Here is a 26683-nt window from a genome sequence, read left to right as displayed (position 1 = left end):
CCCATGGGCTTTGGGCATCCGACTTTGCAGCTCTGATAAGGGGAGAGGCCAGAACAGAGCAGAGGGGTTTTCCTAGGGAAGGAGGGACTTTATTTTTGGGTTTCTGGTGTTGACTCCTCCCAAAAGGTGGATGGAGAGCTTGTCCTGTCCCCATGCTGGGTAGGCCCATACATGGGATGTACTGCTGGGGAGAGGGGTCAGATGCAGGCACCACTGTTCTGAGCAGAGGTGCCCTAGGGATGCTGGACATGCCCAGCTCGATGTCAATGGGGCTGGTGCCATCTTGCCCCACAGGTGGAGAGCATGCTATGGCCTGGGGGTGGGAATCAGCTCCCCAGCTCCATCTGCAGCCTGCCCTGCAAGCCAGGCGAGAGGAAGAAGTTGGTGAAGGGCATTCCCTGCTGCTGGCACTGCGAGCGCTGCGACGGCTACCAGTACCAGCTGGATGAGTTCCACTGCAAGCGGTGCCACTTCAACGAGCGGCCCAACGAGAACCACACCAGCTGCACCCCCATCCCCATCATCAAGCTGGAGTGGAGCTCGCCCTGGGCCGTCGTTCCCGTCTTCATCGCCATTGTGGGCATCATCGCCACTCTCTTTGTGGTGGTCACCTTCGTGCGCTACAACGATACGCCCATCGTCAAGGCGTCGGGGCGGGAGCTGAGCTACGTCCTGCTGACGGGCATCTTCCTCTGCTACGCCACCACCTTCCTCATGATTGCTGAGCCCGACTTGAGCACGTGCTCCTTGCGGCGCATCTTCCTCGGGCTCGGCATGAGCATCAGCTACGCCGCCCTGCTCACCAAGACCAACCGCATCTACCGCATCTTCGAGCAGGGCAAGAAGTCGGTGAGTGCGCCCCGGTTCATCAGCCCCGCATCCCAGCTGGTCATCACCTTCAGCCTCATCTCGCTGCAGCTCGTGGGCGTCTGCATCTGGTTCATCGTGGACCCGTCCCACTCTGTCATTGACTACGAGGACCAGCGGACTACAAACCCCCACTTTGCCCGGGGCATCCTCAAATGTGACATTTCGGACCTCTCCCTCATCTGTTTGCTTGGGTACAGCATGCTTCTCATGGTCACCTGCACTGTGTATGCTATTAAGACCCGCGGGGTCCCAGAGACCTTTAACGAAGCCAAACCCATCGGGTTCACCATGTACACTACTTGCATTGTGTGGTTAGCCTTCATCCCTATATTTTTTGGGACGTCACAGTCAGCGGAAAAGGTAAGTGAGGAGGGACAGGTCTGGCTGGGGGCTGCCACGAAGGGGGCTGAAAGAGGCTGGCGTGTCCTGAGCAAGGATGGGGCCTGCCAGCTTGGGAATTGCAGTGGGAAGAGTTGCTGTAATAGGGAACAGAGACTTTCCTGTTTCATTTCTTCCCTCTACGTCTGGTTTTCAGTGCCCCGTTGGCTGCTCTGCCCCTCTCCAGACAGGGTAGCAGTGGGCAGCAGAGGCTGCTGTGGGCTGGGGGAGGATGAGTGCCCAGAACAGATCTAGGTCCCCATTGTCATGAGCACCATTTCTGCATGGAAAAGGGATGAAGGGCTGCCCAGCCAGCACCTTTTCCCGGTGCTGAGTCAGTGATGGAGAACGGGGAGATGGTGCTGCCCTCCAAAATCCATGAGAGCTGAGAGCAGGGGAGGGCAAGGGGCTGAGGGGCTTGAGGGGGAGCATCCCTGCCACTCCAGTTGTGACTTAACCAGTCAGGGTAGACAAGGCCAGGCCGGATACAACGCATCTGTCTGTCCATCCTCCTCCCCATCGGCTGCTCCTGAAGGGTGGTCCCGGTGCTGGTACCCGCGGGACTGAGGCCAGCCTGGATGAAGCTCCGTGCTCAAGTGAGAGGGATTGAGAACAAAGAAGAAAAACCTCATGAACAAGACCCAAATCCCCTTTGCCTGCCAGCCAAAACAGGAATCCCATTTGAGTTAAATACAAACAGCTCACGCCTGCCAGCCGGAGCTGCCTGTGAGAAGTAAACCTTGGTGTTGCTATTCCCTGGGAATCCCCAGGGTGACCCACTGCCCAGATTCCTTCTGGAGCCATCACAAGTGGGCCCATTTCCCCTGGATGTGCCTGCTGTGATGCTGAGCTGCTGACACCATGGCTTTCGGATACACCTACTGCAGAAGGGCCAGGAGTGGTTTGCTGGGAGATGTTTCAGCTGTGTCCTGGAGGGCTGTCTCTGCTCAGAGCACCAAACCTTGGCGCTTGAGATCTGCACAGGCACCTCTAACCTTGGCTCAACCAAAAAGCCTCTACCAAACCAGCCCGCCCTGGCTGGAAATGTAAAGGATTAAAGGAAATAAATGGAACCTTTTGCAGCATTTCCATTTTGATGAGATGGCAGGGGAGATACTAACAAGAAAGCAGGTTTTTTAAGAAATTATTGCAAAACAAAAGCTCCCTTAAAGCCTCTTTAATGTGCTCGGCATACTGTGGGTAATAAAGATGGAAATGATAATGATTGTAGATTATGCGCAAGGTTGCTCACCTCTTCACTGCAGCTTGTCATGGGATAATTTAGGGCTGCCGAAAGCTGGCTGTCAAGCAGCAGTTCGACAATAGGCTGTGCCTCACTTCGGGGGCTTGTAATATGCAGGGCTCCTCTGTTATTAGGCTGCTAACAAGCTGATTAGAGGCGGAAAAAGTGATGTTCCCAACTCCCCTTGGACGCTGCTCGCTCTCTCAAAGCCTGCGGCTGCCACGGCATCCACTGAGCACTCCCAAGGAGGGGTTTGTGGCGGTTCAGCTTGGTGCTGGGCCGTGCTGCCATGGGCTGTGTGCTCTGAGCATCGCCGGGCTGCGGCTGAAGGATGATGGATGCGCTCAAAGGGGCAGCCAGAGGAACCGGGTGCTCGGTGCTGCCCCGATGCTTTAGCTGCTGGTTTGAAGTATTGGGGAGGAAAAGGCCAAAAAGGTGTCATTAAGCAGCCTGCACAGAAGATCTGGTGTTGGCATCACACTGTGGTGCTCCTGGTGCTGCTGGGATGCTCAGGGGGCCATCCCCATGTCATCTCAGAGAGGGATCCCCTCATCTTCACCCCATTCCTACAGGGACATTGCCCACTGTTCTCCCCATAGAGCACGGCTGGAGATTCACTGGAGTCCTGAGGATGCCATGGGGCAGACTCACACCTCCAGTGCTGCCGGCAGCTCTGTCCTGACCCCGTCTGAGCTGCTGATGGTCCAGAGGAGATGAATAAACCCCTTTGGTTTAATTGCATTTTGCTTTACCTTGTGCCTACAACTTTGCATGGAGGGGGCATATGATTATAACAAGTCCCCCAAGCCTTTTCTCAAAAGAACCTCTTATCCCTGCCGATCCCAGCGGATTACAGAAATAGCAATAACAGAGGATCTAAAGAAAGAGACAATTTCCTGTGCTGATAAGGCAGCAGCTGAACAGCGGTGTCATTGTCTGCTGCTCTGTTTATCACATTTGCTTTCAGCCAGGGAAAAGAGGGAGAGAGAAAGGAAGGAGAAGGACTGACTGTCCAGTGATTTGTTCAGCAGTGCTGCATGAGGCCTGAGTGGGTTTTCCTTCCCTGGGTTTAGAAGGGGGGAGGTTGCCAATAATGGCAGAGGTTTGCTCTGGGACAAACACAAGCTGTGCAAGGCTGGGGCTGGAGTCTGAGATGCTCCCATGGGGCAGGATGGGCTCATCCAGCCCTGGGGCAAAGGTTGAGCACAGTGCTGAGCTTGGGGATTGTCTGGGGTCATTTAGGGTGGCTGCGGACCCTTGACACAGCTTCATCATCTCGAGTCAGAGACAGGCTGTGGTCTTTGATCCTCTCCATGAAGCAGCGGATGCTGCTGCGCCGGGAGCTGGAACTTCTTTGGTAGCTGCAGCACACACCTCAAAGGGCTCTGGGGAAGCTCAGGTGTCAATAGCAGAGGGGTAAAGTGGGGCCCTGGGTTGGAAACTGATTAAGAGAGCAGGAACCAGAGTTGTGAGCAACGTCATTTTTTGATGTTACCGGTTAACTTCATGGCTGTGCTTGGGTTCCAGGCTGAAAATACTTCTCTCGGAGCTGGAAAGGGGCCTCATGCAAAGCTGAGGTTAGAGCGGGCTGCAGAAAATGGGGCTGTCTCTGGCGAATGCATCAGTGGGGTGCAGGGAGCCACGATGGCCATCCGAGACCCCAAAAGTGCTGCAGGGCTCAGAGATGCGGGGAGTATGGGGTGTCTGGAGCTGGTGCCACTTGATAGGGAATCCCTATCAGCGCTGGAGGCCGCCCCGGAGATGTCTGAGCTCAGTCTCAGCTGCTCTTTCCCTCGTGGCCGAAACGCCTCTGAGTCCCAGGGCATGGGTGGGAGTCACTGCAGAGGCAGGAGACATGGGAAATGATGGATTGAGAAGTGAGGCTCCTCCGAAAGGCATCTGCTGGGAGCAGGAGGAGCAGGAGCATGGCAGTGGTGGGGATGAAGGGCTGCTGAGTCTCAGCTGTGCCCCATGGGTGCTGAGCAGATTTGTGCCCATCTGTGGGACAGGGCTTGGGGTGCCTGGAGGTGGTGTCCCGGTGCTTACCCTCATTCCCAGTATCCAGGTCACCCACAGTGAAGTCTGGAGAGTTACAGCACGGGTTAAAAAGAAGAGGGAAGCGTAAAGGAAGTGCAGCTATTCTGGCCCAGGGATGTGTTTTGACTTTCCTTGATGAGATGGCATTTTTATTTCCATAAGGTGCCTAGATTGACTCTGTGTACACGTAGAGAGAAGGTGGAACAAACCAACCAGCGCATGTGACAGCAAGAGGTTTTCTTCTGGGGACAAACAAAACTTTTCCATTAACTCAAAACCAGCTTTTTTTTTTTTTTTTGCCTTCTTTTTCCCCTTTTGGGTTGATTTGGAATGCGTTGGGTCCGTGTGGTTTGTTTTCTTTGCACTGTTCCTGGGATCCATGATCCTGCGTGGGATGGGATGGGATGACACCCCCGGGATGCTGCAGCCCCCCACATCCTGCTGGCTCCTCCAGGTCCTGCCACCTTGCGCAGGACTAAGTCCCACGTGTGAAACGACTGCAGAGGAAACCCCAGACATCGCGCTTTGAGCCATGGGATAAAGCTCAGAAACTGCCTTGAGCCTCCTTGTTGGCAACCCCTGCTCCAGAGCGCAGATGGAGAAGACACCAAGGTGCATGCAAAGGCACTTGAAGACCCAGAGCCCTCTCGCTGTCCCAAGAGACCCAGCACGAGCTGCGTGGTAGAGGAGAGGATGCTGGGGCTGTGTGCCTACAGCAGGGATGCTCACGGAGGGGCTGCTCGCCCAGACTCCCGTGTTTCTTGGGTGCGAGAGGTGGGGATGAGCATAGGGAGGGCGTCTCTTCGCCTCCCATTGCCCCTGATTCGGATGCCCCCGGCTTGTAAGGAGCCTGCCAAATGCTTTCCATAGAAAAATGGATTATTCTGCAGCCAGATTAATGGGCTTTCATTTTGCAAAACATCTGTCACTGTTAGTCCTGGACAGTGAGCGTGAAATTAGTTTTGACTGCGGAAAGGCAACGTCAGTGTGTAATATGTGACTTACATGACAACGGCCCAGGGAGCCACATGGGGAATGGGAATTACCTGTTGAAGGAGCTGGGGAAGCCGGGGGTGCCCTAGGCTGGACTGGGAGTGGGCGTTCTCTCTGTGTCCATCACCGTAGCATCGGTGGGCTGTGAGTGTGGGTAAGACAGAGGGAGGGTGATGATGTGCAGGGGTTCTGTCCCTGCTGGTGCTGGGGGGCTGGCAGGTTGCTGCTGCAGCACACATGAGTGTGGGGAGGGCTTGGCACAGGGAGGCCCTGAAACGCAGGTCCAGGCACTGGCACAGCATCCCTGTGTCTGCAGGGGGAGGAAACAGTAGAAGTGAGCAAAGGCCCATGCAACACGGCAAGTCTGATGTTTAGGATCCAATATTGACACCATTTCCAAGCCTGGCTCCCCACCCCTTCACTTATTTAACCCAAACTTTTCCATGCTCCCCTGTTTCCTCCCTTCCCTCTCTGGATAGGAGGATCTACCCAGACCCTCCTGGATCCTACAGAGCCGTGCTGGCTCTCAGCTCGTGCCCTTGTGTCTTGCAGATGTACATCCAGACCACGACGCTCACCATCTCGGTGAGTCTGAGTGCCTCGGTGTCCCTGGGCATGCTCTACATGCCCAAGGTGTACATCATCCTCTTCCATCCGGAGCAGAACGTCCCCAAGCGCAAGCGGAGCCTCAAGGCGGTGGTGACGGCAGCCACCATGTCCAACAAGTTCTCTCAGAAGGGAGGCTTCCGTCCCAATGGAGAAGCCAAATCAGAGCTCTGTGAAAACCTGGAAACACAAGGTAACGTGGTCCTGCTGGGGACCAATGTAGTGCGGGGAAGCCCAAAGCCCTGGCTCGCTGGTGGGTCATAGCCATGCTCTCCTCCATGGGCACAAGCAATGGGATATCTCAGCTCCCTCCTGCCCCATGGCTTTGCCATCCCCCAGGGCCAATGGCAGCGTGAGAAGGGATGCATCTCATGCCTGGGGGTCACTGGTCCCCGCCGTGGCCAAAGCCGCCCTGAGGAGGGAGGTGTGCTCTGGTTATCTGTGCTCCAGCTGGGGCATGAGGAGGGATTCCTGGCTGTTGGCCTTGTCAGGATGACACCAGCCTCCCTGGGAAGAGGCTCGGGAGCCCTTGGGAAGCTGTGTGCGTGCCCGTTTTGTGTTTGGGTTTCCAAAACCAGAGCCTTGCAGGAGGAAGGAATGAGTGGAGCCAATGCTGCTGGGGTCCTCTGGGAAGGGAAATCCCATCCAGGCTAAATCTGAAGTAAACCCTGTGGAAATACAAATGTTCCTCATGTACCAGCAGAGTTTCTGGGTTCCAGCATCAGCGGGATGAAGTCCAAACAGCATTTAATGGAAAGCCGTGATTGTCTTTGTAATCCCACACTTGCTGTCTTTCCATTCTGAGCTATTTAATATCCCTTGGCATCTCCATCGCTCTGTGTAATGGCTCTCGCTGGCTGTATGCGACTTCTCTCTGTAGGAGTCTCTCGGCATAATCGACTCTTTCATCTACCTGTCTGCCTTGTGAAGGGCTGCTACATGGTCAGACCCACCAGCACCCATGCTTTTGAGAGCTGCTATCACAGATCTGCACGGACTGTGGTCCTATCCCAACGTGGCAGTGGGTACTGGTCCCCCTGTTACCCCCATTGTGTCTATGCAAGAGATGCTCCAGGCAAGGCTGGGAGTACCACTGGGCTCCCCACAGTAAGGGCTTGCCAGGAGCAGCCCTGTCCTGGAGGCTCCCCATGGCATCGGTGTCACAGGCTGTGATACTGTGTCTGTGTGACCTTGTTTCCCTCCAGCCACACACGGCTCCTGCCCAGGGCTCTGCTGGCACAAAGGGCTCGGAGGCATGGATGCAGCGAGCACCTCACCTGGGACCTGAACCCAGACAGTCCCATGTGCTCTCAGCTGCTCTGGGCATCCTTTCCCACACGGGTCTCACAAGCAGGAGCCCCTGGGGCTTGCATTTGCCAAGAGCAGGGGGACTGAGCCTCCCGTCTGCTGCATCCCAGCTCTGGGAATATGGGAGCTCGACGTGAACAGGGCATCCAGCTGGGCATGGCATCAGTGCAGAGGGCAGGAGGCACTGGGGGGTGGTGTCAGCAAGACCAAGGGGCTGTTCTTCACTGTCACTGACAGGTCATATATCATTCAATAAGCAGAGTAAGTAATTCTCAGGGCTTTGATGAGGGCAGGTTGTGGAAACACTGCGGCTAACCGCTCGCTGTCAGCTCCGATTTCTTAGGGCCTATCTAATTGTTATCTGGGAACACCAGAACCTGCAGCAAGGTTCATTTGTCAGCGAGGCACTGAGACAGGGAGAGCTGCTGGGTGCCCCCTCGGCACAGTGCCATGGGGATGGTCTCTGCAGAGGATGTGTTTGTGCCGCTTGTGGTGTTTTGGGCTTTGCTGTGTGCGCTGGTGCTTGTCCATGCCCTTGGCTGGAGGGTGCCTGTGTGTGTGCTGAGCCCTGTGGTACCTGGGGACCTCATGGTGGGACCTCTGCAGCGCAGCCAAGGCTCTGGGACAAGCCAGAGCTCTGCAAGCAATAGCTTCCACCTCGCAGAGCTGTGGCTGCCTCTAAAAGCAAGTGAGCCCAGAGGCTGGGCGCAGGAGGATTTATTGCTGGCTGGTGAAATCTATTTATTGCTTTCCTGGCTCCAGGCCTTGCTGCAGCTCCCTGCTGTCAGCCTGGGGCATGTGGTGGTTCTGTAGCCACTGCTTGCCCTCCTGTGTTCAGCCCCATCCTGAGGGCTGGGGAAGCTGGAAGGTGGCAGCAGGTTTGTGTACGTGCCCTGCTCCTCCAGCACGGGCACAAGCATCCTGGGCTGAGGGATGCAGCCATGCTTCTTGCCACCACTGCGGGTGCTGCTGCTCTGGTCCATGGACCAGCGTGCAGGGGTGCAGGCACCCGGCTTGGACCCCAAACCTTGCTCTGCAGGGCTGGGTCAAGCTCAGCTTTTGGGAACGTGGAATGGGTTTGTCTGTAAGAGGTTGCTGAGGGAAGTGAATGGGAGCTTGAGAGCACATTCCCCATGGCTCATGTCATGTCCTGGGGGCTCTCTTCATGATGAACTGTGTTCAGGGAGCCCCCACGGTCTGCCATGGGGCTCAGCCCCTCTGCCAGACTCATTGCCCTTGCAGGGAATGATCCCAAGTGCCAGCACTGACCCATCCGTGAGCAAACCCCATGTCACCTCCTCACCAGCATCCCCTGGCATGACGCTCAGGTGAGGGTGATGGGTTAGGCACCAGGAAGGGATGATGGGCTTCATTAATGATACATGTGAGCTTTGTCTCTCTTTCCAGCACTGGCTACCAAACAGACCTACGTCAGCTACAGCAACCACGCAATTTAGCTCCAGTGATCACAACTGCCTGGCATGGAGGGAGGCTGCGGATGCCCCGAGGGAGCCGAGTCGCATCCTCATCAGGGGATGCTGGAAGGGACAGGGAGATGGCAGCGAGGCGGGGGGATGACAACACGCTCCTGGTGGGGCCGCTGGGCAGAGCTCCTGGGGAAGATGAGCAACAGCAGCAAAACAAGTACAAAGAAAGAACAGCAATGACCCCAGCGAGCGTTGTGATGGTGCGTGCGTCCCCAGGAGCAACAGTCGGACAGGGGGAAGGTGGTGCAGGGAAGGGGTGATGGACTTTGGCAAGTCTTTGGGTTTTGTTTTTTTTTCCTGTATCTTGGCAAAAAAAAAGAACAACCAATACCCAACATTTTCCCCTTTCTGGAATTTGTGAGATTGTTTGTGGTTGTGCAGAACCTTCCGTTTGCTCTTTCTTTTGGTTTGAATCCTCCCTTTTCTTTGGTTCCCGTCTTCCTCCGTCCCTCTTCACTCTCTCTCCTGTCTCCTACCCAATCCTATATGTTGCAAAAAGGAAAAAAAAAAAAAAGAAATAAAAATGCATAAAATTCAATTTAAAAACAGACAACGAAATAAAATAAGATAAAACCTAGACTGTGTTCAAAGTGCTGATTTCTATAGGTGGTTAATTGATGTATGTGATGACCATATGGATTGAAATATGTCTGCTTCATGTACTGACCAGTCAAAAAACAAAAACCCACAAAAAAATAAAGAAGTTCAGTGCCTGGATGTTTATGAACTCTTCGAGGACTGTGTAGAGCATGATCATTTTTATACGAGGAGATTTCTAATAAAAGACCATGGTTTTGCACTCGGCGTTTGCTGTCTCTTGGTCACTGTTCGTTCCAGGCTCCTGGAAGGGACTTGGGTTTGGTTGATGGGGAAGGTTTTGGGTGGCTGAGGGCTCCAGGACAGCGTGGGGCTTGGTGTCCTTCTCCAGGCTAATGGGGACCTTGGGAGCAGGGATGGGACAGGGAGAGGAGAGCTCAGCATCCCCTTGGCACAGTGAATTGAGGTGCACACTGTAGCTTGTGCTGCACCAGTGCTCAGGGGCTGGGGCAGGATGCAGGGTAGAAAGGGACAATTCCTTCTTATTTGCTGTTTCCCAATGAATGGGCTGGGGATGGAGCACAGAGGAAGGGAATTTCCCCTTGAGGGGCAGGGCCAGCTCCACCCTCCCCATCAGGACCACCCTGGGTTAATTATGGAGTTCCCAGCTAACAAAAGCAGCTCTGCCCTTCCTGTGGGGAGGGTTCTTTCTCCTGGCTCCTTGGGATAGTGCTGCCTGCTGTGTAAGGTATGTGGCTGTTCCAAGAGTCTTGGGTTTGCCTGGTTTTGGGGGGTTTGTTGTGTTTGATGCCTGTGCCTCTGTCCCTGTGCCCTTGGAAAGGGGGTGGATGTGCTGATGTGCTGCTGGCTGAGGAGAGGGTGGTCTGAGCTTCTCTGTCTCCTGGAGAGCACATGGGAGGTGGGGAAAGGAGGAAGGGGAAGATGCTGCTGCCTGCCCTGGAGAGCTGTGCTGCCTCCAGCTCCTGGGTAGGTTCTTGCTTTAGGTTCCCAGCAGTAATCCTGGCTTTGCAGAGGCAACTAAAGTGCTGGGATGCCTCCCGCCCCTTTCCATGTGTCTCTTCCAGCTGTCTGTACCCATCTATTCCCTTCTCTGAGCCTCAGTGAATTTACCCTGATATTTTGCATGTTTCCAGACCTATTTGTCTATTAGCTGCAGCTCTGGTGGGTCACCCAGGCTCTGTGCCCCAGGGATGGGAGGCCTCAGTGCCCCTGGGGAGCTTCAGCCCCTGATCAGCGCTGTAAAGAGTTGTGACTATTCCCAGCTGGCTCGGAGAGGACAGAGTGTGGTTTGAAGCCAGGAGTTAAAGAAATAGAAAGAGAGTGTAATGAAAAACTTGAAACTTTGATAAGATCACAGTTGTCAAAAGAGCTGCTCAGGAGAAAGAACTGCTCCCTTCTCGCTGCATCCATCTCTGTTGGATCCGATGTGAGATGCTGCCTGGTTCAAAGGGCTCCCAGAAAACCTGAGTTGATGTCTCTGGTGCTGTTTCTGGCTCTGCGATACTGCTCTACTGTTTTTACAAGCAGCATTCCACCCCAAATTCTGCCTGGTAATGACTGGAAAGGCTGATTCTACCTTCATTACAGCATCCCTCTCCATTCCCTTGCAATGCCTTTAAGGAGGGATGTTCTGAGTCCTCCTGTGGGTGGGGACTGACAGTGCTGCCTCTGAGCACATCTTCCAGCCTTGTCTGTCCTCTAATGGTCCAGGGGATTCTGCAGGGCATGGTGCACACACCAGAGCTGGACAGGGTGTGGGGAACAGACCTAGGTTGAGGCTTTGTATCCAGGCAGGGTGCGCAGAGCTGCGCTGATTGAACTGCTCTGCTTCGGTAGTGAACGTACTGCATTGTTTTCACATGCAAGCACTTCTTTGAGATGCTGCTCTGTGTCTCTCTTGTTTTCATTTCTACCTTCAAACTGCTTCCCTATCAATGGAGCCAGCCTGGAGTGTGTCCTGCCAGAAAGGTGTGTGGAAATGAGGGTTGTGTGGCCACTGCTGGCAGCCAGCAATGCACAGCAGCTCCAAAAGCCATCACGTTGGATGGTGGGGTCTGGGCTTCCATGGCTGGGCTGGCACATCCCAAAGGATGCTTTTGATGTTTGCTTGCTTGCTGCTTGGGAAGAAGTCACTTGGCTACAATTCAAATGTGGTTTCAGGTAGATTCATGCTCCTCTCTTGTGTGAGACCCTATTTAAACACAATAGCTACCCTGATTTCTTGATGGATCTGGTGGAGTGTTAAATCAAAGGAGTCCTCATGTGGGTGCTTATTTGGTTATAAGAGCGCTTTCCAGTGATTCAGTCGTATTCCTTACAGACTTTAGCCTAAATGATGTAAAGAGGCTCTTAAACACATATGCAAAATATTTGCACAAACCCAACCTCGCTGCTCTTGAAACAGGATTATCATTGGCTCCATTTCCCATCGGCCAAACCCTGCGGTTAGTGGCAACGTTCCTGTGTGCTGCTGAATGAGCCCGAGTCCCCCCAGCACCAGGCGTGCTCCAGCAGCGGATGCAGTGACCTCTGACCATGGCTGGTTAATTTTGTCCAGCGTTTCATGATACGCTGCTGTTTAATTCCAGACACTTATTGGATTATGAAAGCTAATTAAAAGGGAGCAGTCTAAGCAATCGAGATGGATGTAGAGCGACGTGGATCTGGGCAGGCTCTGGTGCTGATAGCTACGGAGGTGATGCTGCTGCTGGGGTAGTTTTAGGAGCACGCTGATTTCCAAGATCTGTGGTTTTTTTTTTTGCTTTGCTTAATGTTTTTGAGGGCAGCTCTGCTTGTGGCTGAGCAGAAGAGCAGAGTGGATGCTGATTCTTAGATACCAGATTCCTAGCTCCTAGTGTTTGCGTGTGTTTATATATATTACTCTTTTCAACAGGGCACCTGAAATCTGTGCTGCTGTTTCTCCTCCTCGTGTCCCTCAGAGTCTAAAAGCACTTGTCTGATTTTTCCCCTTATTCCTGTGAAGAGCTGTTGAGTTTAAACAGCAATCATTGTCCGAGTTCCCCGAGGGAACATGCGAGTCTAAGAAGTGGGGGGGAGAAACCTGGGCTGGTGCCATCTCCCTCCATCACCTCCTCGCATCTTCCCCTCCTTGAACTTCCTGTTGGCCTTGGCTGCTGTTCCTAATCGCCTTTTTGTTCCTGAGCTCCCTTCTCCAGGGACAAGTGGGAATTTTTGGGGTCTCGCTGCCCTTCCCATGGGGCTGGATTGGGGAGCTGTCTGTGGCTCTTCTCTCCATCCCTGCAAGGAGCAGCAGCATCAGCATGGAACCTGTTATTAGCTCTCTTCTGTGAGGCAAATTACACACTTTAGTGGCATAATTAGGCCAACTTGGTAGGAAATGGAAAAACAAAACAACTCCGAGTTTCTTGCTCTGTCTCCACCTTGTCTCTTGCTCCTCCATGGCACTGACCTGGGGGAAAGTCTCCTGTGGAGACCTGCTGAAGCCACAGCAAAGCTGTGTAGAAAGCAAACCTGGAGGAAGGGGATGGAAGGAGCAGGGCTGGAGTAGAAAGTGGTTTGTTCCTTGTTCTGAGATGGGTCTTTATCCAGCTCCTCTTGCACACGGACAGCCCGAGTCCTGTTACAACCCCTGGAGAGCCGAGTGCTGCTCGGAGCAAGGTGTGACTTGCATTTATAGCAGAAGGCAGCAAAGCCTATGACAGATGTTGTGGTTCATTACCCAGCAGGGGACCAGCTCTGCTGTGAGCGAGTTGAGCTCATTGCTTGTGCTATGAAGCATTTCTCCCACCAAGACCCATTACCAGCCCAAACTCTTGGCCTGGAACATCAGATCCTTGTTGGGCCACTGGGAGCTTTCAAGATGCAAATGGAGACCTTGAACTTCATTATCCTGGGCTGTGGGAAGCCAGCATGAAGGATGGAGAGCTGCGATGGGCACATCAGTGCTGCTGAGTGATGGCTCTGGGTGGTCTCAGGGGGTCAGTGGGTACTGCAGGAGGAGGTGGAAGCATCCCCAGCCCTGCAGCTAGGGAAGGACCAGCAGCAGAGCGTTGCTGGAAGCACCGTTTTCCCCTTGGTGAAGCCATCCCTGTGGCTGGGGGCACATCCCATGGTGAGGGTCTCTCCCCAGCACCAATGTTCCCTCTGTGGCCGAGCGAGTCAATGGCAGGTTGTGTTGAAATCTCACTTCAGTGGCGGAAGCTGCAATTAGCATTTAATGAAGCTTCTGGCTTTTATTTTTAGGTAACCTCCAATTCCCTGACTGTGTAATTTAGCTCTCCATTGCTTGGAGATAATTAAAGTATGTCACTATAATTTGCTTTTTTTAAAAGCCTGTAATTATGTTTTTATTGAGAATAAAAAAAAAGGGGGGGGAGGGGGAGATGAAAACAATGTTGGGGAGGAGAAGGCTTTGGATGGGCAAGGGGGATTTCTTCCAGCTTGAAGGCTTAGGAGATCTTCCCAGGTTGCTGGGTAGATTGGTGACCGAGGAAGGGCTCCTGTATTAGTGTGGGTAACAGCCAAGCGCAGTGTTTCGAGTGGAGATGTGAGAACTTTGGGTACCATAGAATCAACCAGGTTGATTCTAAGATCATCATCAAGTCCAGCCCTTAGCCCAGCACTGCCAAGGCCACCGCTAACCCATGGCATTGAGGGCCTCATCTACATGGTTTGTGAACACTTGCAGGGATGGTGACTCCACCACTGCCCTGGGCTGCCTGTTCCAGTGCCTGAGCACCCTCTCTGTGATGATATTATCCCTAATATCCAGTCTAAACCTCCAGATAAGTCCTGATCATGTTTGGCTGCAGTGTATCTGTGGGGTGCTCAAGCTTCCTGAAGTACCAGTGCTGCTTCTGCTGCCTTGGTTGTGGTCTCGGCATCATTCTCCTTCCAGCACCAGGAGAAGGGGAGTCGAAGCCTGCAGGCTCCATGTGGGAGCTGCTCAGGATGGGCTCAGTCTGAAGCAGAAGAGCTGAGGTCCCATCCCAGCTCCCAACCCTCTGGCCCTTTGAGGTTCAGTTCAAGGGGTCCCTGTGACAAAACAGGCCTTGTGATGCAGGGCTGGGGCTGTGTCCTCCCCGCACAAGAGCGAATGAATGGGGAGGGATTAAAAGCATCTTAAAAAGCAGGACTTAAACATCTTAAAAGGCGTCATTAAAAGCAGGACTGTGCTGCAGCTAGGGATGCTCCTTGCAGCTTGGGCCATGTTTGCATCTGTAAACGCTGCTGCTGGGTGTCAAACAACCCGCGTGCCTCCAAATCCCCCTGGTGCTGTCTGACACTGACCATGCCAGCTACAGCATCCTGCCTGTGTAATGTGGATTGTGGCCCTGGGCCAAGCATTGCTTCCAGGCAGCCCAGTGGAGCTGCTTCCACACAAACTGGTCTGAAATGGGAGCGCTGCTGTTGCAGGAGGAACCGCTCACCTCCAATTCCCAGCCTGGAAATTGGCTGTTGGAGGGGAGCTGAATAACACATAAATTCAAGATAATTGATTGGCCTGTGGCCAGTTCACAGCCAGAGTGAGCTGAAATGAGTTAGATTGTTGGCTTTTTCATGAAGTTAGTCTTGCTCAAAAATACGAGTGCTAAGAGGTTACATTTAGTTTAGAACATATTTAATTCATTAAAACGTTGATCTTCTCTGCTGCAGAGTTCAGCTCTGATCCCAGGCTTTATTTCTTATCTAAATGCAAAGGTTTCTTGCCAGAAATACAAAGCAAGGGGGGGAAAAAAAAGCAGAATAAAATCTTGGTGCTTAGGAAAAGTGATTTGATGAACAGAGCATGGTGAAGGACTGGCTCTGAGCTGGAATGTGCTGCAGTTTGAGCCAACATCTCCGGCGCCGTGTGCCCAGCTTCCTTCTTGCCCATACTGGGATGGAACTGTGAGGGGCTCTCACGGTGCTCAACGTGTCCTGGATGCTGCCAGCAGTCACCTCTAGCACAGGGTACCTGGATGCTGTGGGATTTGATGCAACATCTGCAGGACAGGAGTCTGGAGCTGGGGCCAAAGTGACTTGTGAGGGTCTGTTTGAGCAGTATCGGGGCAGGGATTCATGGGCAAGTGTGTCCTTAGGCTGTGCCTCCATCCCACCTCTGCTGGTGTTGAGCTGTGCTGGGATCAGCCCCTACAGCCTGTTCGTGTCCCCCCCTTGCTGTGCAGAGCCCCGTCCCCAGCCGGTGTCGCACCACCTTCCTGCGGAGCCTTTGTTACCTGCTGGGGATAACAAAAGGAAGGAGCAGCACTTAAACCCCAATAAAACCCCCACACCACCATCAGCTTTTGTACTGGTTGCTATGGGAACCCTATACGTGCACCGGAAACGCTGGAGTATGCAGATGAGCTTCTTAATTAGTTCTCCTCTTGTCTTTCATGCTTGCGGTGCAGCGGTTTGATCATTAGATGAACATGCCACCTAATTATCAGCAGCTTAACCAAACACAGGCCGGAGTGACCCCTGGGAGGGTGTCTGGGGAGCTGGCTGGTGGTGCTGGGATGCTTTTCCAGCAGCTTTCCCACTGGTGGGAGGTGCAGGATGGTTTCCTTTGGAGAGGAGCAGCGAACTGGGTCCATGTCTCCAGCTTGCTCCTGCCTTGCTTGAGAGAGCTACCCAGATGCTGTGGTCTCCACTGGGTACCTGGAGCAGCAGGGCTGAGCTTCCTCATCTTGCTGTGGGGCACTGGTGAAGAGCTGGCTGGGGACCCCAAGCGCTGAGCCCCATCGTGCCATGGGGCAGGTTGCAATGTCACCCTGCCTCTATTGGCCTTGGGGTTGAACTTGCTGCCCGCAGTGCAGGGAGCTGGTTTTGCAGAGGCAGATGCCAGCTGGGTGCCTGTGTGAGCTCTTGCTGTAAACGCTGTGAGTTTTTCCACCAAACAAGCTTCATTAATCGTCTAATAACCGGATTAATTAAGGACACTGAAAGTAAACAGCAAGAATGTAATTTGCCTCTGATTGCCATGTAATTGCGGGAGTTTGGTCCTATTTGCATATGCAGAATTATGTGTTGATGGAGACACTGGGACGGAGAAGAACAGTTTATGGAGGGCCAATGTGCCCTTGGGGTGTGCAGACCCCTTCAGCCATACTCTTTGCTGCCTGCCTGTGTTTTTCTCTGTGGTTGTCTGACTTCTTCCAATTAGCCAGCTCTCCTGCTATTTGCAGAGCTTTCCGACCTATTTGCTTGGGCAAATATTGATGCTCCAAATAGACTGGCAGATCAGCTCGGGAACGCTCCTGTGTCCTGCAAGACAGCAGAAATAGCTGGGAAGAAACCTTTCCCTAAGGGCTGTCCCGATGAGGGTTAGGACCAGCTGTCCCTTTGGTGATGCTTACTTAGGACTTGGGGATTTTGGCTGTGCTTGGCCAAACTTGCTCTTGCAAACCTCAGCTTCCAGAGCCATGAAAGGAGACAGAGACCGAGAGGTGAATTGGGGTCATGCAGAGAGGAAAGCAGATGCTGTGTGGATTGGAGGCAGAGCCAGGGACTGAATGCCAGTGTCCAAGTCCCACACCATCTTGTGCCTCTCGTGTCCACCCCTCGTCAGCTGGTCTTTTTTCCAGCTCTTCTCCCTTTCCCTGCAAGCGCAGACATCTGGATGGTGACTAATCTTCCATCTCTCTGCCTCCCATTAGCCCTGGGTGAGCTTTCTTCTTGCATTTGACCTTGTCAGCGCTAGATCTGGACCACTTGAGGAATGGGAGGATGGGGTGCTCTGCAAAGACAGCTAAACAGTCCCTCCATGCACACATGCACGTGCCCAGAGGGGAGAATTCCAAGGACTAATCCCATTTTGGAGAGCCCCAGGGTTGTATTTTTCTCTCTGGCAGGCATGGCTTGGTGGACACCCGTGACATGGAGGGATGCTTTCAGGAACAGCCTAGAACATCTATGCCAGGCATGGTTTCTAAGCGTATCCTTTTTTTTCCCCTCATGGTGGTGATGAGGTCTGTATGCTCCAGCTGTTTCAGCCTGTTCTCCATGTGTAGATGGACTTGGATTAAATCAGTGCATGTTGTTTGCTTGAGACAGGTTCCTGCTGCTCACTTGTGTGTTTCGCACTCGAGCAGGATGAGAAGCCGTGGATACAACCCTTTGAGCAGTTGTTGTAGAAAAGAGCTTGCTGGCAAAATGGATGGGGGCCAGTGACAAGTATCTGTGAAGGAAAATGAGGACTCGGAACTCCCCTGCCTGTCTGTGGGCATCTTTCCCATCCACCGTTTGTTTCCTTGCAGTATCTGAAGGCTTTGGGCCAGTTTCCCATGGCTTTAAGTGCCATACCTGTCCCGAGCAGCTGCCAAACTCCATTCATCACAGGCAGGGTTTTGTTTTTCCTCTTCTGGAAACTTGAAACGTTTAGAAAGAAATCCAGTTTCCCTTTGAAATTCAGTAGGGAGAGGGGTGGAAGGAAGGTAGCCTTCTGTTTGCTTTGCACTGCCTTTCTGGAAGCTGCTCTAAACAACCTGTCATCATATCTCCAGCGAAGCAGTTGAGCAGGCTCCCCAGGAGCCTGCGTTTGGTTCCTTGCCATGCAAGGTCTTGTTAGAGGTGGTGTTTGCTGCTGGTTAGCCATGGACTCCCTTTGAGCTTGAAGAGCAAGACAGGGAAATAGCAACGATTGTGATGAGGGTTTTCTTTTGAACGTGTGAAGTCTCCATTTCCTGCGGTGAGCAGCATCCAGGAGCGGATGGAGGCTGCACCCCACGGGTGTCTCACAGTGAAGTGTTCAGAGATGAACAAGGGAAGCAATCAGCCCCTCCTGAGCATCGACGGGGTGTGGGTGGTGGTGCCTGCTGTGCCTTTGAGACCTCTCCTGTTGTCAGCATGCTTTCTTCGGGATTGAGACCAACGTGAGGGCTCTGCCACTGCCACTGCCTGCTTTAAGCTGTGTCTGAACGCCTTCAGACCTTCCCTGCAACAACCTGGGCTGGCTTTTGCAGCAGCATCGCTGCTCCTGCCTGGGGTAAGGCGCTGCTGCTCCGTTTTGAGAGCAAGCCTTTTCCTCCTCCTGCATGGTGGCTCCTGAAGACCAAGAATTCGGTCGGTGTGGAAACTTGTGAACACAAGTCAGGTATTAAGGCTGAATGCTGCTCTCATGGGTGTTTCTCTTCCCCTACCAACTCCCTCCTTTTGTGTGTTGGAGTAGGCTCGAGTGATCTGCAAGAACTTGACCTTGGATAAACACTGGTGAACCCAAAAGGATGAACGTGTAGGTCTATTGCTGTGTCCTGGCTCCAGTGATCCTTGCCTTTGAGGATACTGAGATTCTGATTTAATTCCCATGAGCAATTCCTCTTTGCCTGATCTCGCTCTTGGAAATCCCTCTCTTTCCAAGCAGGCTCTGTATTCTGGTGCTGTTTTCGAGGCTGATGGGGAAGCTGCCTCCGGTCTGATTGTCAGTGCTGTTGCTTTTCTATTATTTTTCAGATGCCTTGTGTTTTGGGGGGAAAAAAAACCCTCCAAACCCTGCTTTGTGATTATTCTCTTCTCTGTAATTAGATGTAGCAGTGATCAAAACATGTTGCATCGCACTGCAAGCTTCTCTGGGCAGATGTTTCATCACCGGAGGAGAGATGACTTCATCCTTTACATTGGGGGAAAATTAAGAGAGGAGAAAAGGAAAAGGTGAAGGAGAATGCTGGCTTTCCTGTTGTGTGAATACATCTCATTGGGCTTCAGGGGAGGAGCGTGTGTGAGAGAAGAACCAGGGCCAGGAGAGGGAGGGAGGCAGATTTCTTTAACCCTGCTAGCATTCAGGTCTTGAGCAATGCACCCCTTGGTACCGAAGCCAAGCACGGTGGCTGTGATCCACATTGCTGCTTCCCTGCAGCATCGCTTGAGGAGGGTTTTCTGCACAGTGCAGTCTATTAGCTCTGCAGTTTGACTTTCAGGGGGGGCACAGGGCCCCTCTACAGCTCTTACCTAGGAACTCTGAGAGCAGCTGGGGAAGTTGCAAAGGTGGCACCAAGCCCACTTTCTTTCCATCAGCATCTGGGGCTTTTTGGTCCATGGTGCCTTCTATTGATGGCAAGAATGGATCAGTTCCCCAAATATGACCAATAGAAGAAGGTAGGGGAAAGGAAAAGGCCTGTAAATGTCCATCTTCTACCACCAGCTTTAGAGCAGAGACTTGGGTTTGGCTGGGGAGAGGGTGAGCATGCAGGGGAAGAACGTCTCCTATGCTGGGAACACAAAGCACAGTTCCTCCAGCTCAGCTCAATAAAAGAGCCATCACAAGTAAAAACGACAGCAATTCTGCAGTCAATATAATGTGGCTGCAGGTTAAATAAATAATGTTTGAATGATAATTGCAAAATGATACTATTTCATCCACCACAAACATGTGGTTAAGCTCTCATTAGCTGAGGCGGCGAGCTTTGCAGGAAGCAGAGGCTCTCGGAAAGCAGATCCTCCTTGGATTATGCTGCTATAGAAATTCCTGGGCTGCTTTTGCAAGTGGGTAATAATGCCTGTCAGTAAGCTTGCTCGTGGGATTGAGAGGACAACCGGAAAGGGCAGCACCCCAAAATGATGCTGAATATGTATTTATTTGAGGTCTGCTTTTCTATGTCCTTGGGGCTTCTGGAAAACTGAGTTTATAATTAAAGGACTCTATTATATATATATATTTAAAGGACTATTATATCTATAATTAAAGGACTCCTTGAGCTCTGTAGGAAAAAAAGAAGTGTATATTTTTTACTATGTTTTCCACACAGAGATTTTACTTATAGATATCTGTACACAGGCAAATCCAGCCACATCCAGGGTAGTTTTGTCTGAATTTCAGGTTTTAACAGGAAGATGCTCTGTCCTTTCCCATCTCCCTCCATTGCCCCCTCTTGGTGTTTCTGGAGCCATCCTGGGGCAACGCTGTCTGTGCCCCATAGAGAAGACGCTCAGCCCCCAAGTGGGGAGATCGGTGTGCTGAGGACCTCACCAGACAGGGCTGATTTCAGACTTGGCTGCAGTATTGATCCTTACTTACCACAGTAATGAGAATCTGCTTCCCTAATCAGGTTGGGAAAAATCTTATTTTCCAGCTGCCGGAAGAAAATGAGCTTTGTTGAATCGTGTTGGATGTGGCTATGGAGGTGGGTGATGCTGGCTTGGCTTGGCTTTGGGCCCCTCAGTGTAGACAGGAGTCTGTTGTGACAGCTTGGGTTGCGCGTTCTCATCCTGCCTTCTCTCGTACACCCTGATGTTTGGGGTGCATCCTGCTCATCCTGAAACCCAGCTCGTGTTCTTCTGATGACCCCCATCATTCACATCACTTCCTTTGAACCCCAGGGCAGGCGATGGCTTTCCAGCATCGCAGAGACGTGGGGCAGCGACCATGGCTGCTCCTCAAATCCCACCCTTGCGCCTCATCTTCCTTATCCACTGCATTACTGGGGGGGGGGAAGCCTCCTTACCCATCACCCCTCCGCTCCTGGTGTGGGGAGCTCCCGGGCTGGCTCCTTGCCGGACCGTCTGCCTGATGGCAAATTGTTTCTTGATGGCTGCCTCGGTATAACTGAACTCAATTTGCCTTTCAAAAGCAGCTAATAGTCACATTAAAAAATCCATTTTCGCTTGTGATTGAATTTGACGGCGGCTCAATCAATGGGCGAACGGAGCGTTTCACACGCTGTACCGGCGGCCGCTGCCATGGCAACGGTGCGAGCACGCACGGGGCCGGTGAATCCCCCCTCAAACGGTGTCACCGGCCCCGTCACTGCGAGGGGCAGCCCCGGGCATGTGCTGTGATGGGAAGGGAAGGGACACCCTCATCGAAGCGCTGCCGGCAGCAGTCTTGTTCCTTTTCCCCATCTTTGCCACTCTGGAGGATGAGGAGCGCTTTGGTGGTAGCTGGATGTGGCCACCCTGATGGGGACAGTTCATGGCACCCCAGCCGGGCCCCATAGGCAGAAGTGGCTGTTTTGTGGTGATGGAATGGTGGCCCAGTGCATTCCTCGGGACGGGGAACCTGCCCCTTCCTGTGCCTTTCATCCCACAGCCAGGAAGTTCGGGAAGGGAAGGCAGGAGGACAGCAGTGATTCTGGGGCCATGGCTGCGAGGGGCAGGGTGAGAATGGAGCTGGCAATGAGCTTTCCTGAGGGGTTGGGTTTTCTGTGGGGGGGAAGATAAGTGAGGAAATGTGTGTGTGTATGTATATATATATATAAAAATAACATGTTTTCTATATATATATACACACACATTTGTTATTTTTATATATAAACCCCATCTATATATGTTTTTTTAATAGGGCTTGTTTGCATTTGATGACAAGCGAACGTGGCACTTTGCTTGGTGACAATCAGAGTGGTTCCTTTCAGCTGCTGTTTGCGCTCCTCCTATTGTAGTAGGTTCAGTCAGGAATTCTGCACTTGTGATTGTAGTTTTTCTTGCCCAAGCAGTTTCCAGGGGGGGTTTAATTAGAAGCTCTCCCTCTGAGTGTTCCTGATGCAGGGAAGCCAATGTGCACACCAGCACTGCGGCCCTTCTGCTGGCCCAGTGCAGGAGCCCCCCTTGCAGCCACTGCCTGGCCTCTTCCCTGCTTTCCTTCAGCCCTCGGGGTGTCCACATCATGAAACGAAGAAGCTGCTTTATAGCACGTTGGTGTTTTCTCTGTAGGGAGTTTGCCTGAGGCTCCAGGATGCCTTGTATTGCATCGCTAAAGCACACACAAACAATGCAATGCTGTCTTGGAGTTGATTTCCATAGATTGATCTGCACTAGAAGAAGAATAAAGAAGTCTGAACTGGGTTTGAGCTAGAAGAAGAGGAAAGGCAGCACCATGGGCTTCATTTGGTCTGGCAACTGGAATTCACCCCCAGTGAGCTCTAAATGGGGTTGAACCTTTGCTGCCCATCTCATTTAAACCTTTGCTTTCCCAGCCATCCCTGCCACTGCACCAGACCCAGATGGCTTCTGTACCAGGGAGGGTTCCTGGCCTGCCCTGCTGCTGCGTTTCTCACCTTTGGGGTGTGTGCTGTGTCCTGCAGGGACCTGCAGAGCTGGAGCTCAGGACATGGAGCTGATGCGGTGTCAGTGCAGCCTCTTCCCTCCTCTCCGGCACACTGGAGGCTGTGGCACTCTTGCTGAAGAGGGCAGGAGACTCTGAGTTTCCAGCTCTTTTGCTGAAGGCTTCTCGCAGAGGAAAGAATCCATTTCCATTAATTTCACAGGCTGTTTCCACCACGTCTGTGTTCGCCGCTGCTGGTGGCTGAGGATGATTCTCTTTTCCCAAGGAGAAATAAACCCTGCAACAATGGAACCTGAGCAATCTGCAGGGCCCTGGAGGCACCCTGGAGGGTCAGGGCTTTTGTTTCCTGACAGGTACAGGGCTTCCCTGAACTCATTTCATTGTCACCAGGAGCTGACATCTTTGTTTTACATACTGGAAGGAACAGGCAACAGGGCTGGTTTCAGTGTGTGTGTGTTAGCTATGGTCTTTTCCACCTAAGAGCACAGCTCTGCAGCATAGGAGTCACTCTGGAGGCGATGCGGTGATGGAGGGACCCAGTCCTGCTTCTGCCTCCTCTGCTCGGCAGCCTGGGCCAAACTGCTCTACCCCAGCTTTGCCCCCCATTATCTCCCCCCATGACAAAGAGTATTCCCTTGTCTGTGCACCTCCCCAAAACTGGGTGATGGTGCTTTGGGGAGATCAGAAATGGTTGAGGGGTGAAGTTGGGCTCCTTGTCTGCTCTGTGCAGTGGGGATGCTGGCTCCCCTCCAGCCTCTGCGTGGCTCTCCAGCTTGTGCTTGCTCAGAGTATTGGTGGCTTCCTGACCTTTGTGCTGGTAATTGGGAGCCTTCCAAAGGCTGATGTGAAAAGCTGAACTGAATGGAGGGGTGACCGCGCTGCCAAAGCTGTCTGTGATCTCCCGCACTGCTGCTGCCTGCACGGACCTCGCGGGGAGATAAAGAGACCCAGGCGAAGCAGTGCCTGTGTCTGTCTGAGCTTTCTGCTTTCAAAGCCATGCCAGGCCCTGCGAGAGAGCTCAGAGTGAAATGGTTTCTCGGTGCTCCTTTTTCCCCAGCCACAAAGCTGCCGAGGTGTAATAAGCTGAGGGGAAGGCGATAAGCTGTTCGGTCAGCTCCGCGTGCTGCAGCTGCACGTGTGCTGGCATTAACCTTTGGAAGCTTTATCTCATGTAAAAGTCACTTGGGAATGAATTGTCTGCTGGTGCAGCTCCTGGGGGGAGATTGGCTGTTGCATCTTGGCTCATTGAGGCTTGGGAGCAGGGGAAGCATTTGAATCACCATCACGGCCAGACCCTATCCGAATGGTCGGGGACCCTCAATGCTGTACCTAGAGATGGGGATAGCCTATTCCAGAGGTGGAGAAACATTCCCTTAGATGAAATGAGGTATCGAGATCAAATGATTTGCTTGAGTTGTGCAGGAGATCTAACAACGCTTGGGTGGCGAGCTGGAGGCGGTGATGGGAGCTCCGGGTTGAGGTTTACAGCTTGTGATGAGGCTTAACAAGCATTGGCTGGAGGAGCTCAGAGGAAGAAAGCAGCATCGCAGAGGGTGCTAGTGTGGAGCCCTGAACTAAATCTAGTCAGACTGGGGTTGTGCCACGCTTTGGGCCAGGCCATCCTGGGCTAGAGGCTGTTAAAGCTGAGAATGGAGCCTGGATCTGCTGAAGCTGCTTAAAGCTCCTGGATGTTAGCGTTCCCAGCATGACATTAGTGTTCCTGTCAAGCTTGGCACAGGATGGGCTTGTGTGACAAGGGATGAATCTTCCCCTGATGCCAGCACGCATCCATCAAAGTCAGTGAGGACAAGGGATGTGTTTCCCAGTACAGGGGCTCTGGGAATTGAGGACTGTGGGACCTGACGTTGCCTGAAACAGGAGGAGAATATACCTATCACCCACCTGTGGTGTCTGCACCACAGCCAATTGATTTGTTCCCATTCACATGAGCAGCACCGCATCAAAGTGGGCTTTGGGACCCGAGGTGTGAAATGATTTCCTGTCTCACATGGCTGTGCAGTTATTTCCAGATCTCTCCCCTTTGCAGGCACATGGAGAAGTGTGAAGTCATGAGTCTTGCAGTACCACAGAAATAAAACGAAGGGATTAGCATGGAAGGAGTGGAAGCAGTTCAGGGCTGAGCTGGCATTGTGATTAATTACAGATCAGCTGTTGCTATGTACATGTGACCGGGAAGTTGTCCTCATTGCAGAGGGCTCTGTGCACATTGATGCAGGGAAACCCAGACAAGACCTGGGACAAGCTGCCAGAGCAACAAGAACTCGTTGACCCTGGAAGGCATTTTTCTTCTGTCTTCCTTGCTGCTCCCTTTTGCTTTGGGCTTATCTATGTGCGAAAGGGATTCTTTTCCATTAATAGAGCTTTTGAGAGAAACGAGGCGCTTGTGATTGCATTCTGTCCATCTCTCCTGCCTTTTCTAGCCCAGTAATCTCTTAACACATTACCCAATTTGAACCACATTTGAGAAAAGAATCAAGGTCTTGGAGATGTCCTATTTTATAACTTAACTCAGTTTTTCTGTTGACAATAGAAAAAGAGGAATCAATTACCGAGGCTTTTGGGACAGGGGAGGTTTTCCTGTTCTAGAGCTGCTCTGCAGCCGGTATGAAGGAGTACTACTTGCCTGCTGCCATCCATGGCCATCTCTCAAAGCAATTGATAACAAGGGGTCTAAATTGAGGTAATATAGAAATAAGGGTATTATTTCCTCTTGTCCTTTTTTCTTTAGAGAGCCCTTACCTTGAGGATCGCTGCCATAGTCTTTCCAGCTAACAACTGCTGACAGCTCTGCATCAAGCAGCCCTTGCCTTCTCCACCCTTGCTTGTAGGATGAATGCCTCACTCTACAGCCTCTTTCCCCGGAGTTGCGTCTTGTCCTTTTGCCAGCAAAGCCCTTACAAAAACCCAGGGAAAAGCATATTTTAGCAATTCCTTTAGGAATTGCTAAATTCCTCTTGCTGAGGAGGAAGAGCTGTTCCTAAGGGTGTCTTTATTCCTCCTTGAAATGCATCAGTCTTTCAGCAAGTGTGTTGGAGATGATGCCCAGATCCTGAGGATCAGCATGCAAGCAAGCGTGTGCTCCATCCATCCCTGCCTCCCCAGCTCGGGGACCTGCCAGGCTGGGCAGGGATGTCTGCCTGGTGACTCAAGGCTTTGGCACCTGCCTCTTGCACAGGGACCGACTGCACAGACGACAGATAAGACAGGCTTGGAAGAGAGACCTTGCGCGAGGTGGAAGACAGCAGGGTTGGTAGCCTGGCTCTTGTGAGACAGGGTTTGCCAGCGCTGCTGTATCTGCAGACTTCCTGAGGCAGGAGAGCTCCTTTTGCAGATGATGCCCTTCGGAGGGGTTGTGGGAGCAGAGATGCTCTTCTGTGACAGGGCACATCCTGGTGCTGAGCAGTGTTTTCGGGCAGCTGGATAGATCCTGCTGCCCATCAACTCTATCACCAAACCATTGGGAAACTCAAGACTTTCAGCTTTCTGCAGTCCTTCGTAGACAGGAGACTGGCACATAGATGTATTAAAAAAGCTCCATAGCTCATTGGTTTAACTCATGGCTATGGAAATGTTCAGTGCTGGTGCCTGCTGCACTTTTGCCTTCTGTTCTCTGCATAAGTACTAGGAAGGGAGCTGAGATGTGCTGCTTCTTCCAGGCAAGAGGATGGATGCAGCCTCTGTGCAAAGGGGACTGTCTGAGGCACGGCTCAGCTTGGCCTTACAGCTTTAATTGTGCTGTTAATGTCAGAAAGCACAGTCCTAGGCACCTTTTCATTAAAACAAATGCATGAGGATATCACTGTTACTGAATGCCTTAAAACATGTCCAGAAGAGGAGTGAGAAGGGCAGCTTCTGAATGGAAGTGCTGGCATGTCCCTAACCCAGCTGCTTGCTGCTGGCTGGGAGCATTGCAGGGGACTGTGCCACCACTTTAAGATGCTGCTCTGTGTTGCAGCCCTGGTTGTTGGAGCTGAATAGCTCTGAGCAATTCACGAACCGCCGTAACTGCGTGTCTGTGCTGTGTATAAGCTCTCCCCAGGGGGAGAAGTGTGTGTTTGAATGTCTTGTTTTGATAGGGCATTGCTGCTGGTTTTTAGCATGCACAGAACACAGCCTGTGCCTGGGATCTGCCTTTGTACGAGGATCAAGGGAGATGAACCAACCTCTTATGTGAGCTTCAGAAAAATAGGCCTGCCATTTCCTTGCCTGTTCTTTTTTTCCTGT

At 52.4% G+C, this 26683-nt stretch overlaps 1 protein-coding gene across 2 annotated transcripts in view; it reads left to right on the top strand.

The window, feature by feature from the left end:
* The window catches only part of GRM4 (glutamate metabotropic receptor 4), a 45756-nt gene extending 36756 nt beyond the window's left edge, over positions 1-9000 (top strand). For both annotated transcript variants that reach the window (XM_057423559.1, XM_057423558.1), the window contains exons 9-11: positions 295-1230; positions 6074-6320; positions 8843-9000. In XM_057423559.1, coding sequence (XP_057279542.1) covers positions 295-1230; positions 6074-6320; positions 8843-8892 — 1233 coding nt within the window. In that variant the 3' untranslated portion in view covers positions 8893-9000. The remainder of the gene's footprint in view (positions 1-294; positions 1231-6073; positions 6321-8842) is intronic.
* Positions 9001-26683: the final 17683 nt, after the last annotated feature.

Source organism: Pezoporus wallicus, unplaced genomic scaffold (assembly GCF_028554395.1).
Source record: "Pezoporus wallicus isolate ANWC-B61680 ecotype Strahan unplaced genomic scaffold, APGP_CSIRO_Pwel_v1 contig_13071, whole genome shotgun sequence".
Classification (NCBI taxonomy): domain Eukaryota; kingdom Metazoa; phylum Chordata; class Aves; order Psittaciformes; family Psittacidae; genus Pezoporus; species Pezoporus wallicus.
Note: the sequence above shows the minus strand (reverse complement) of the source record. Positions and strands in the feature narration are given on the sequence as shown.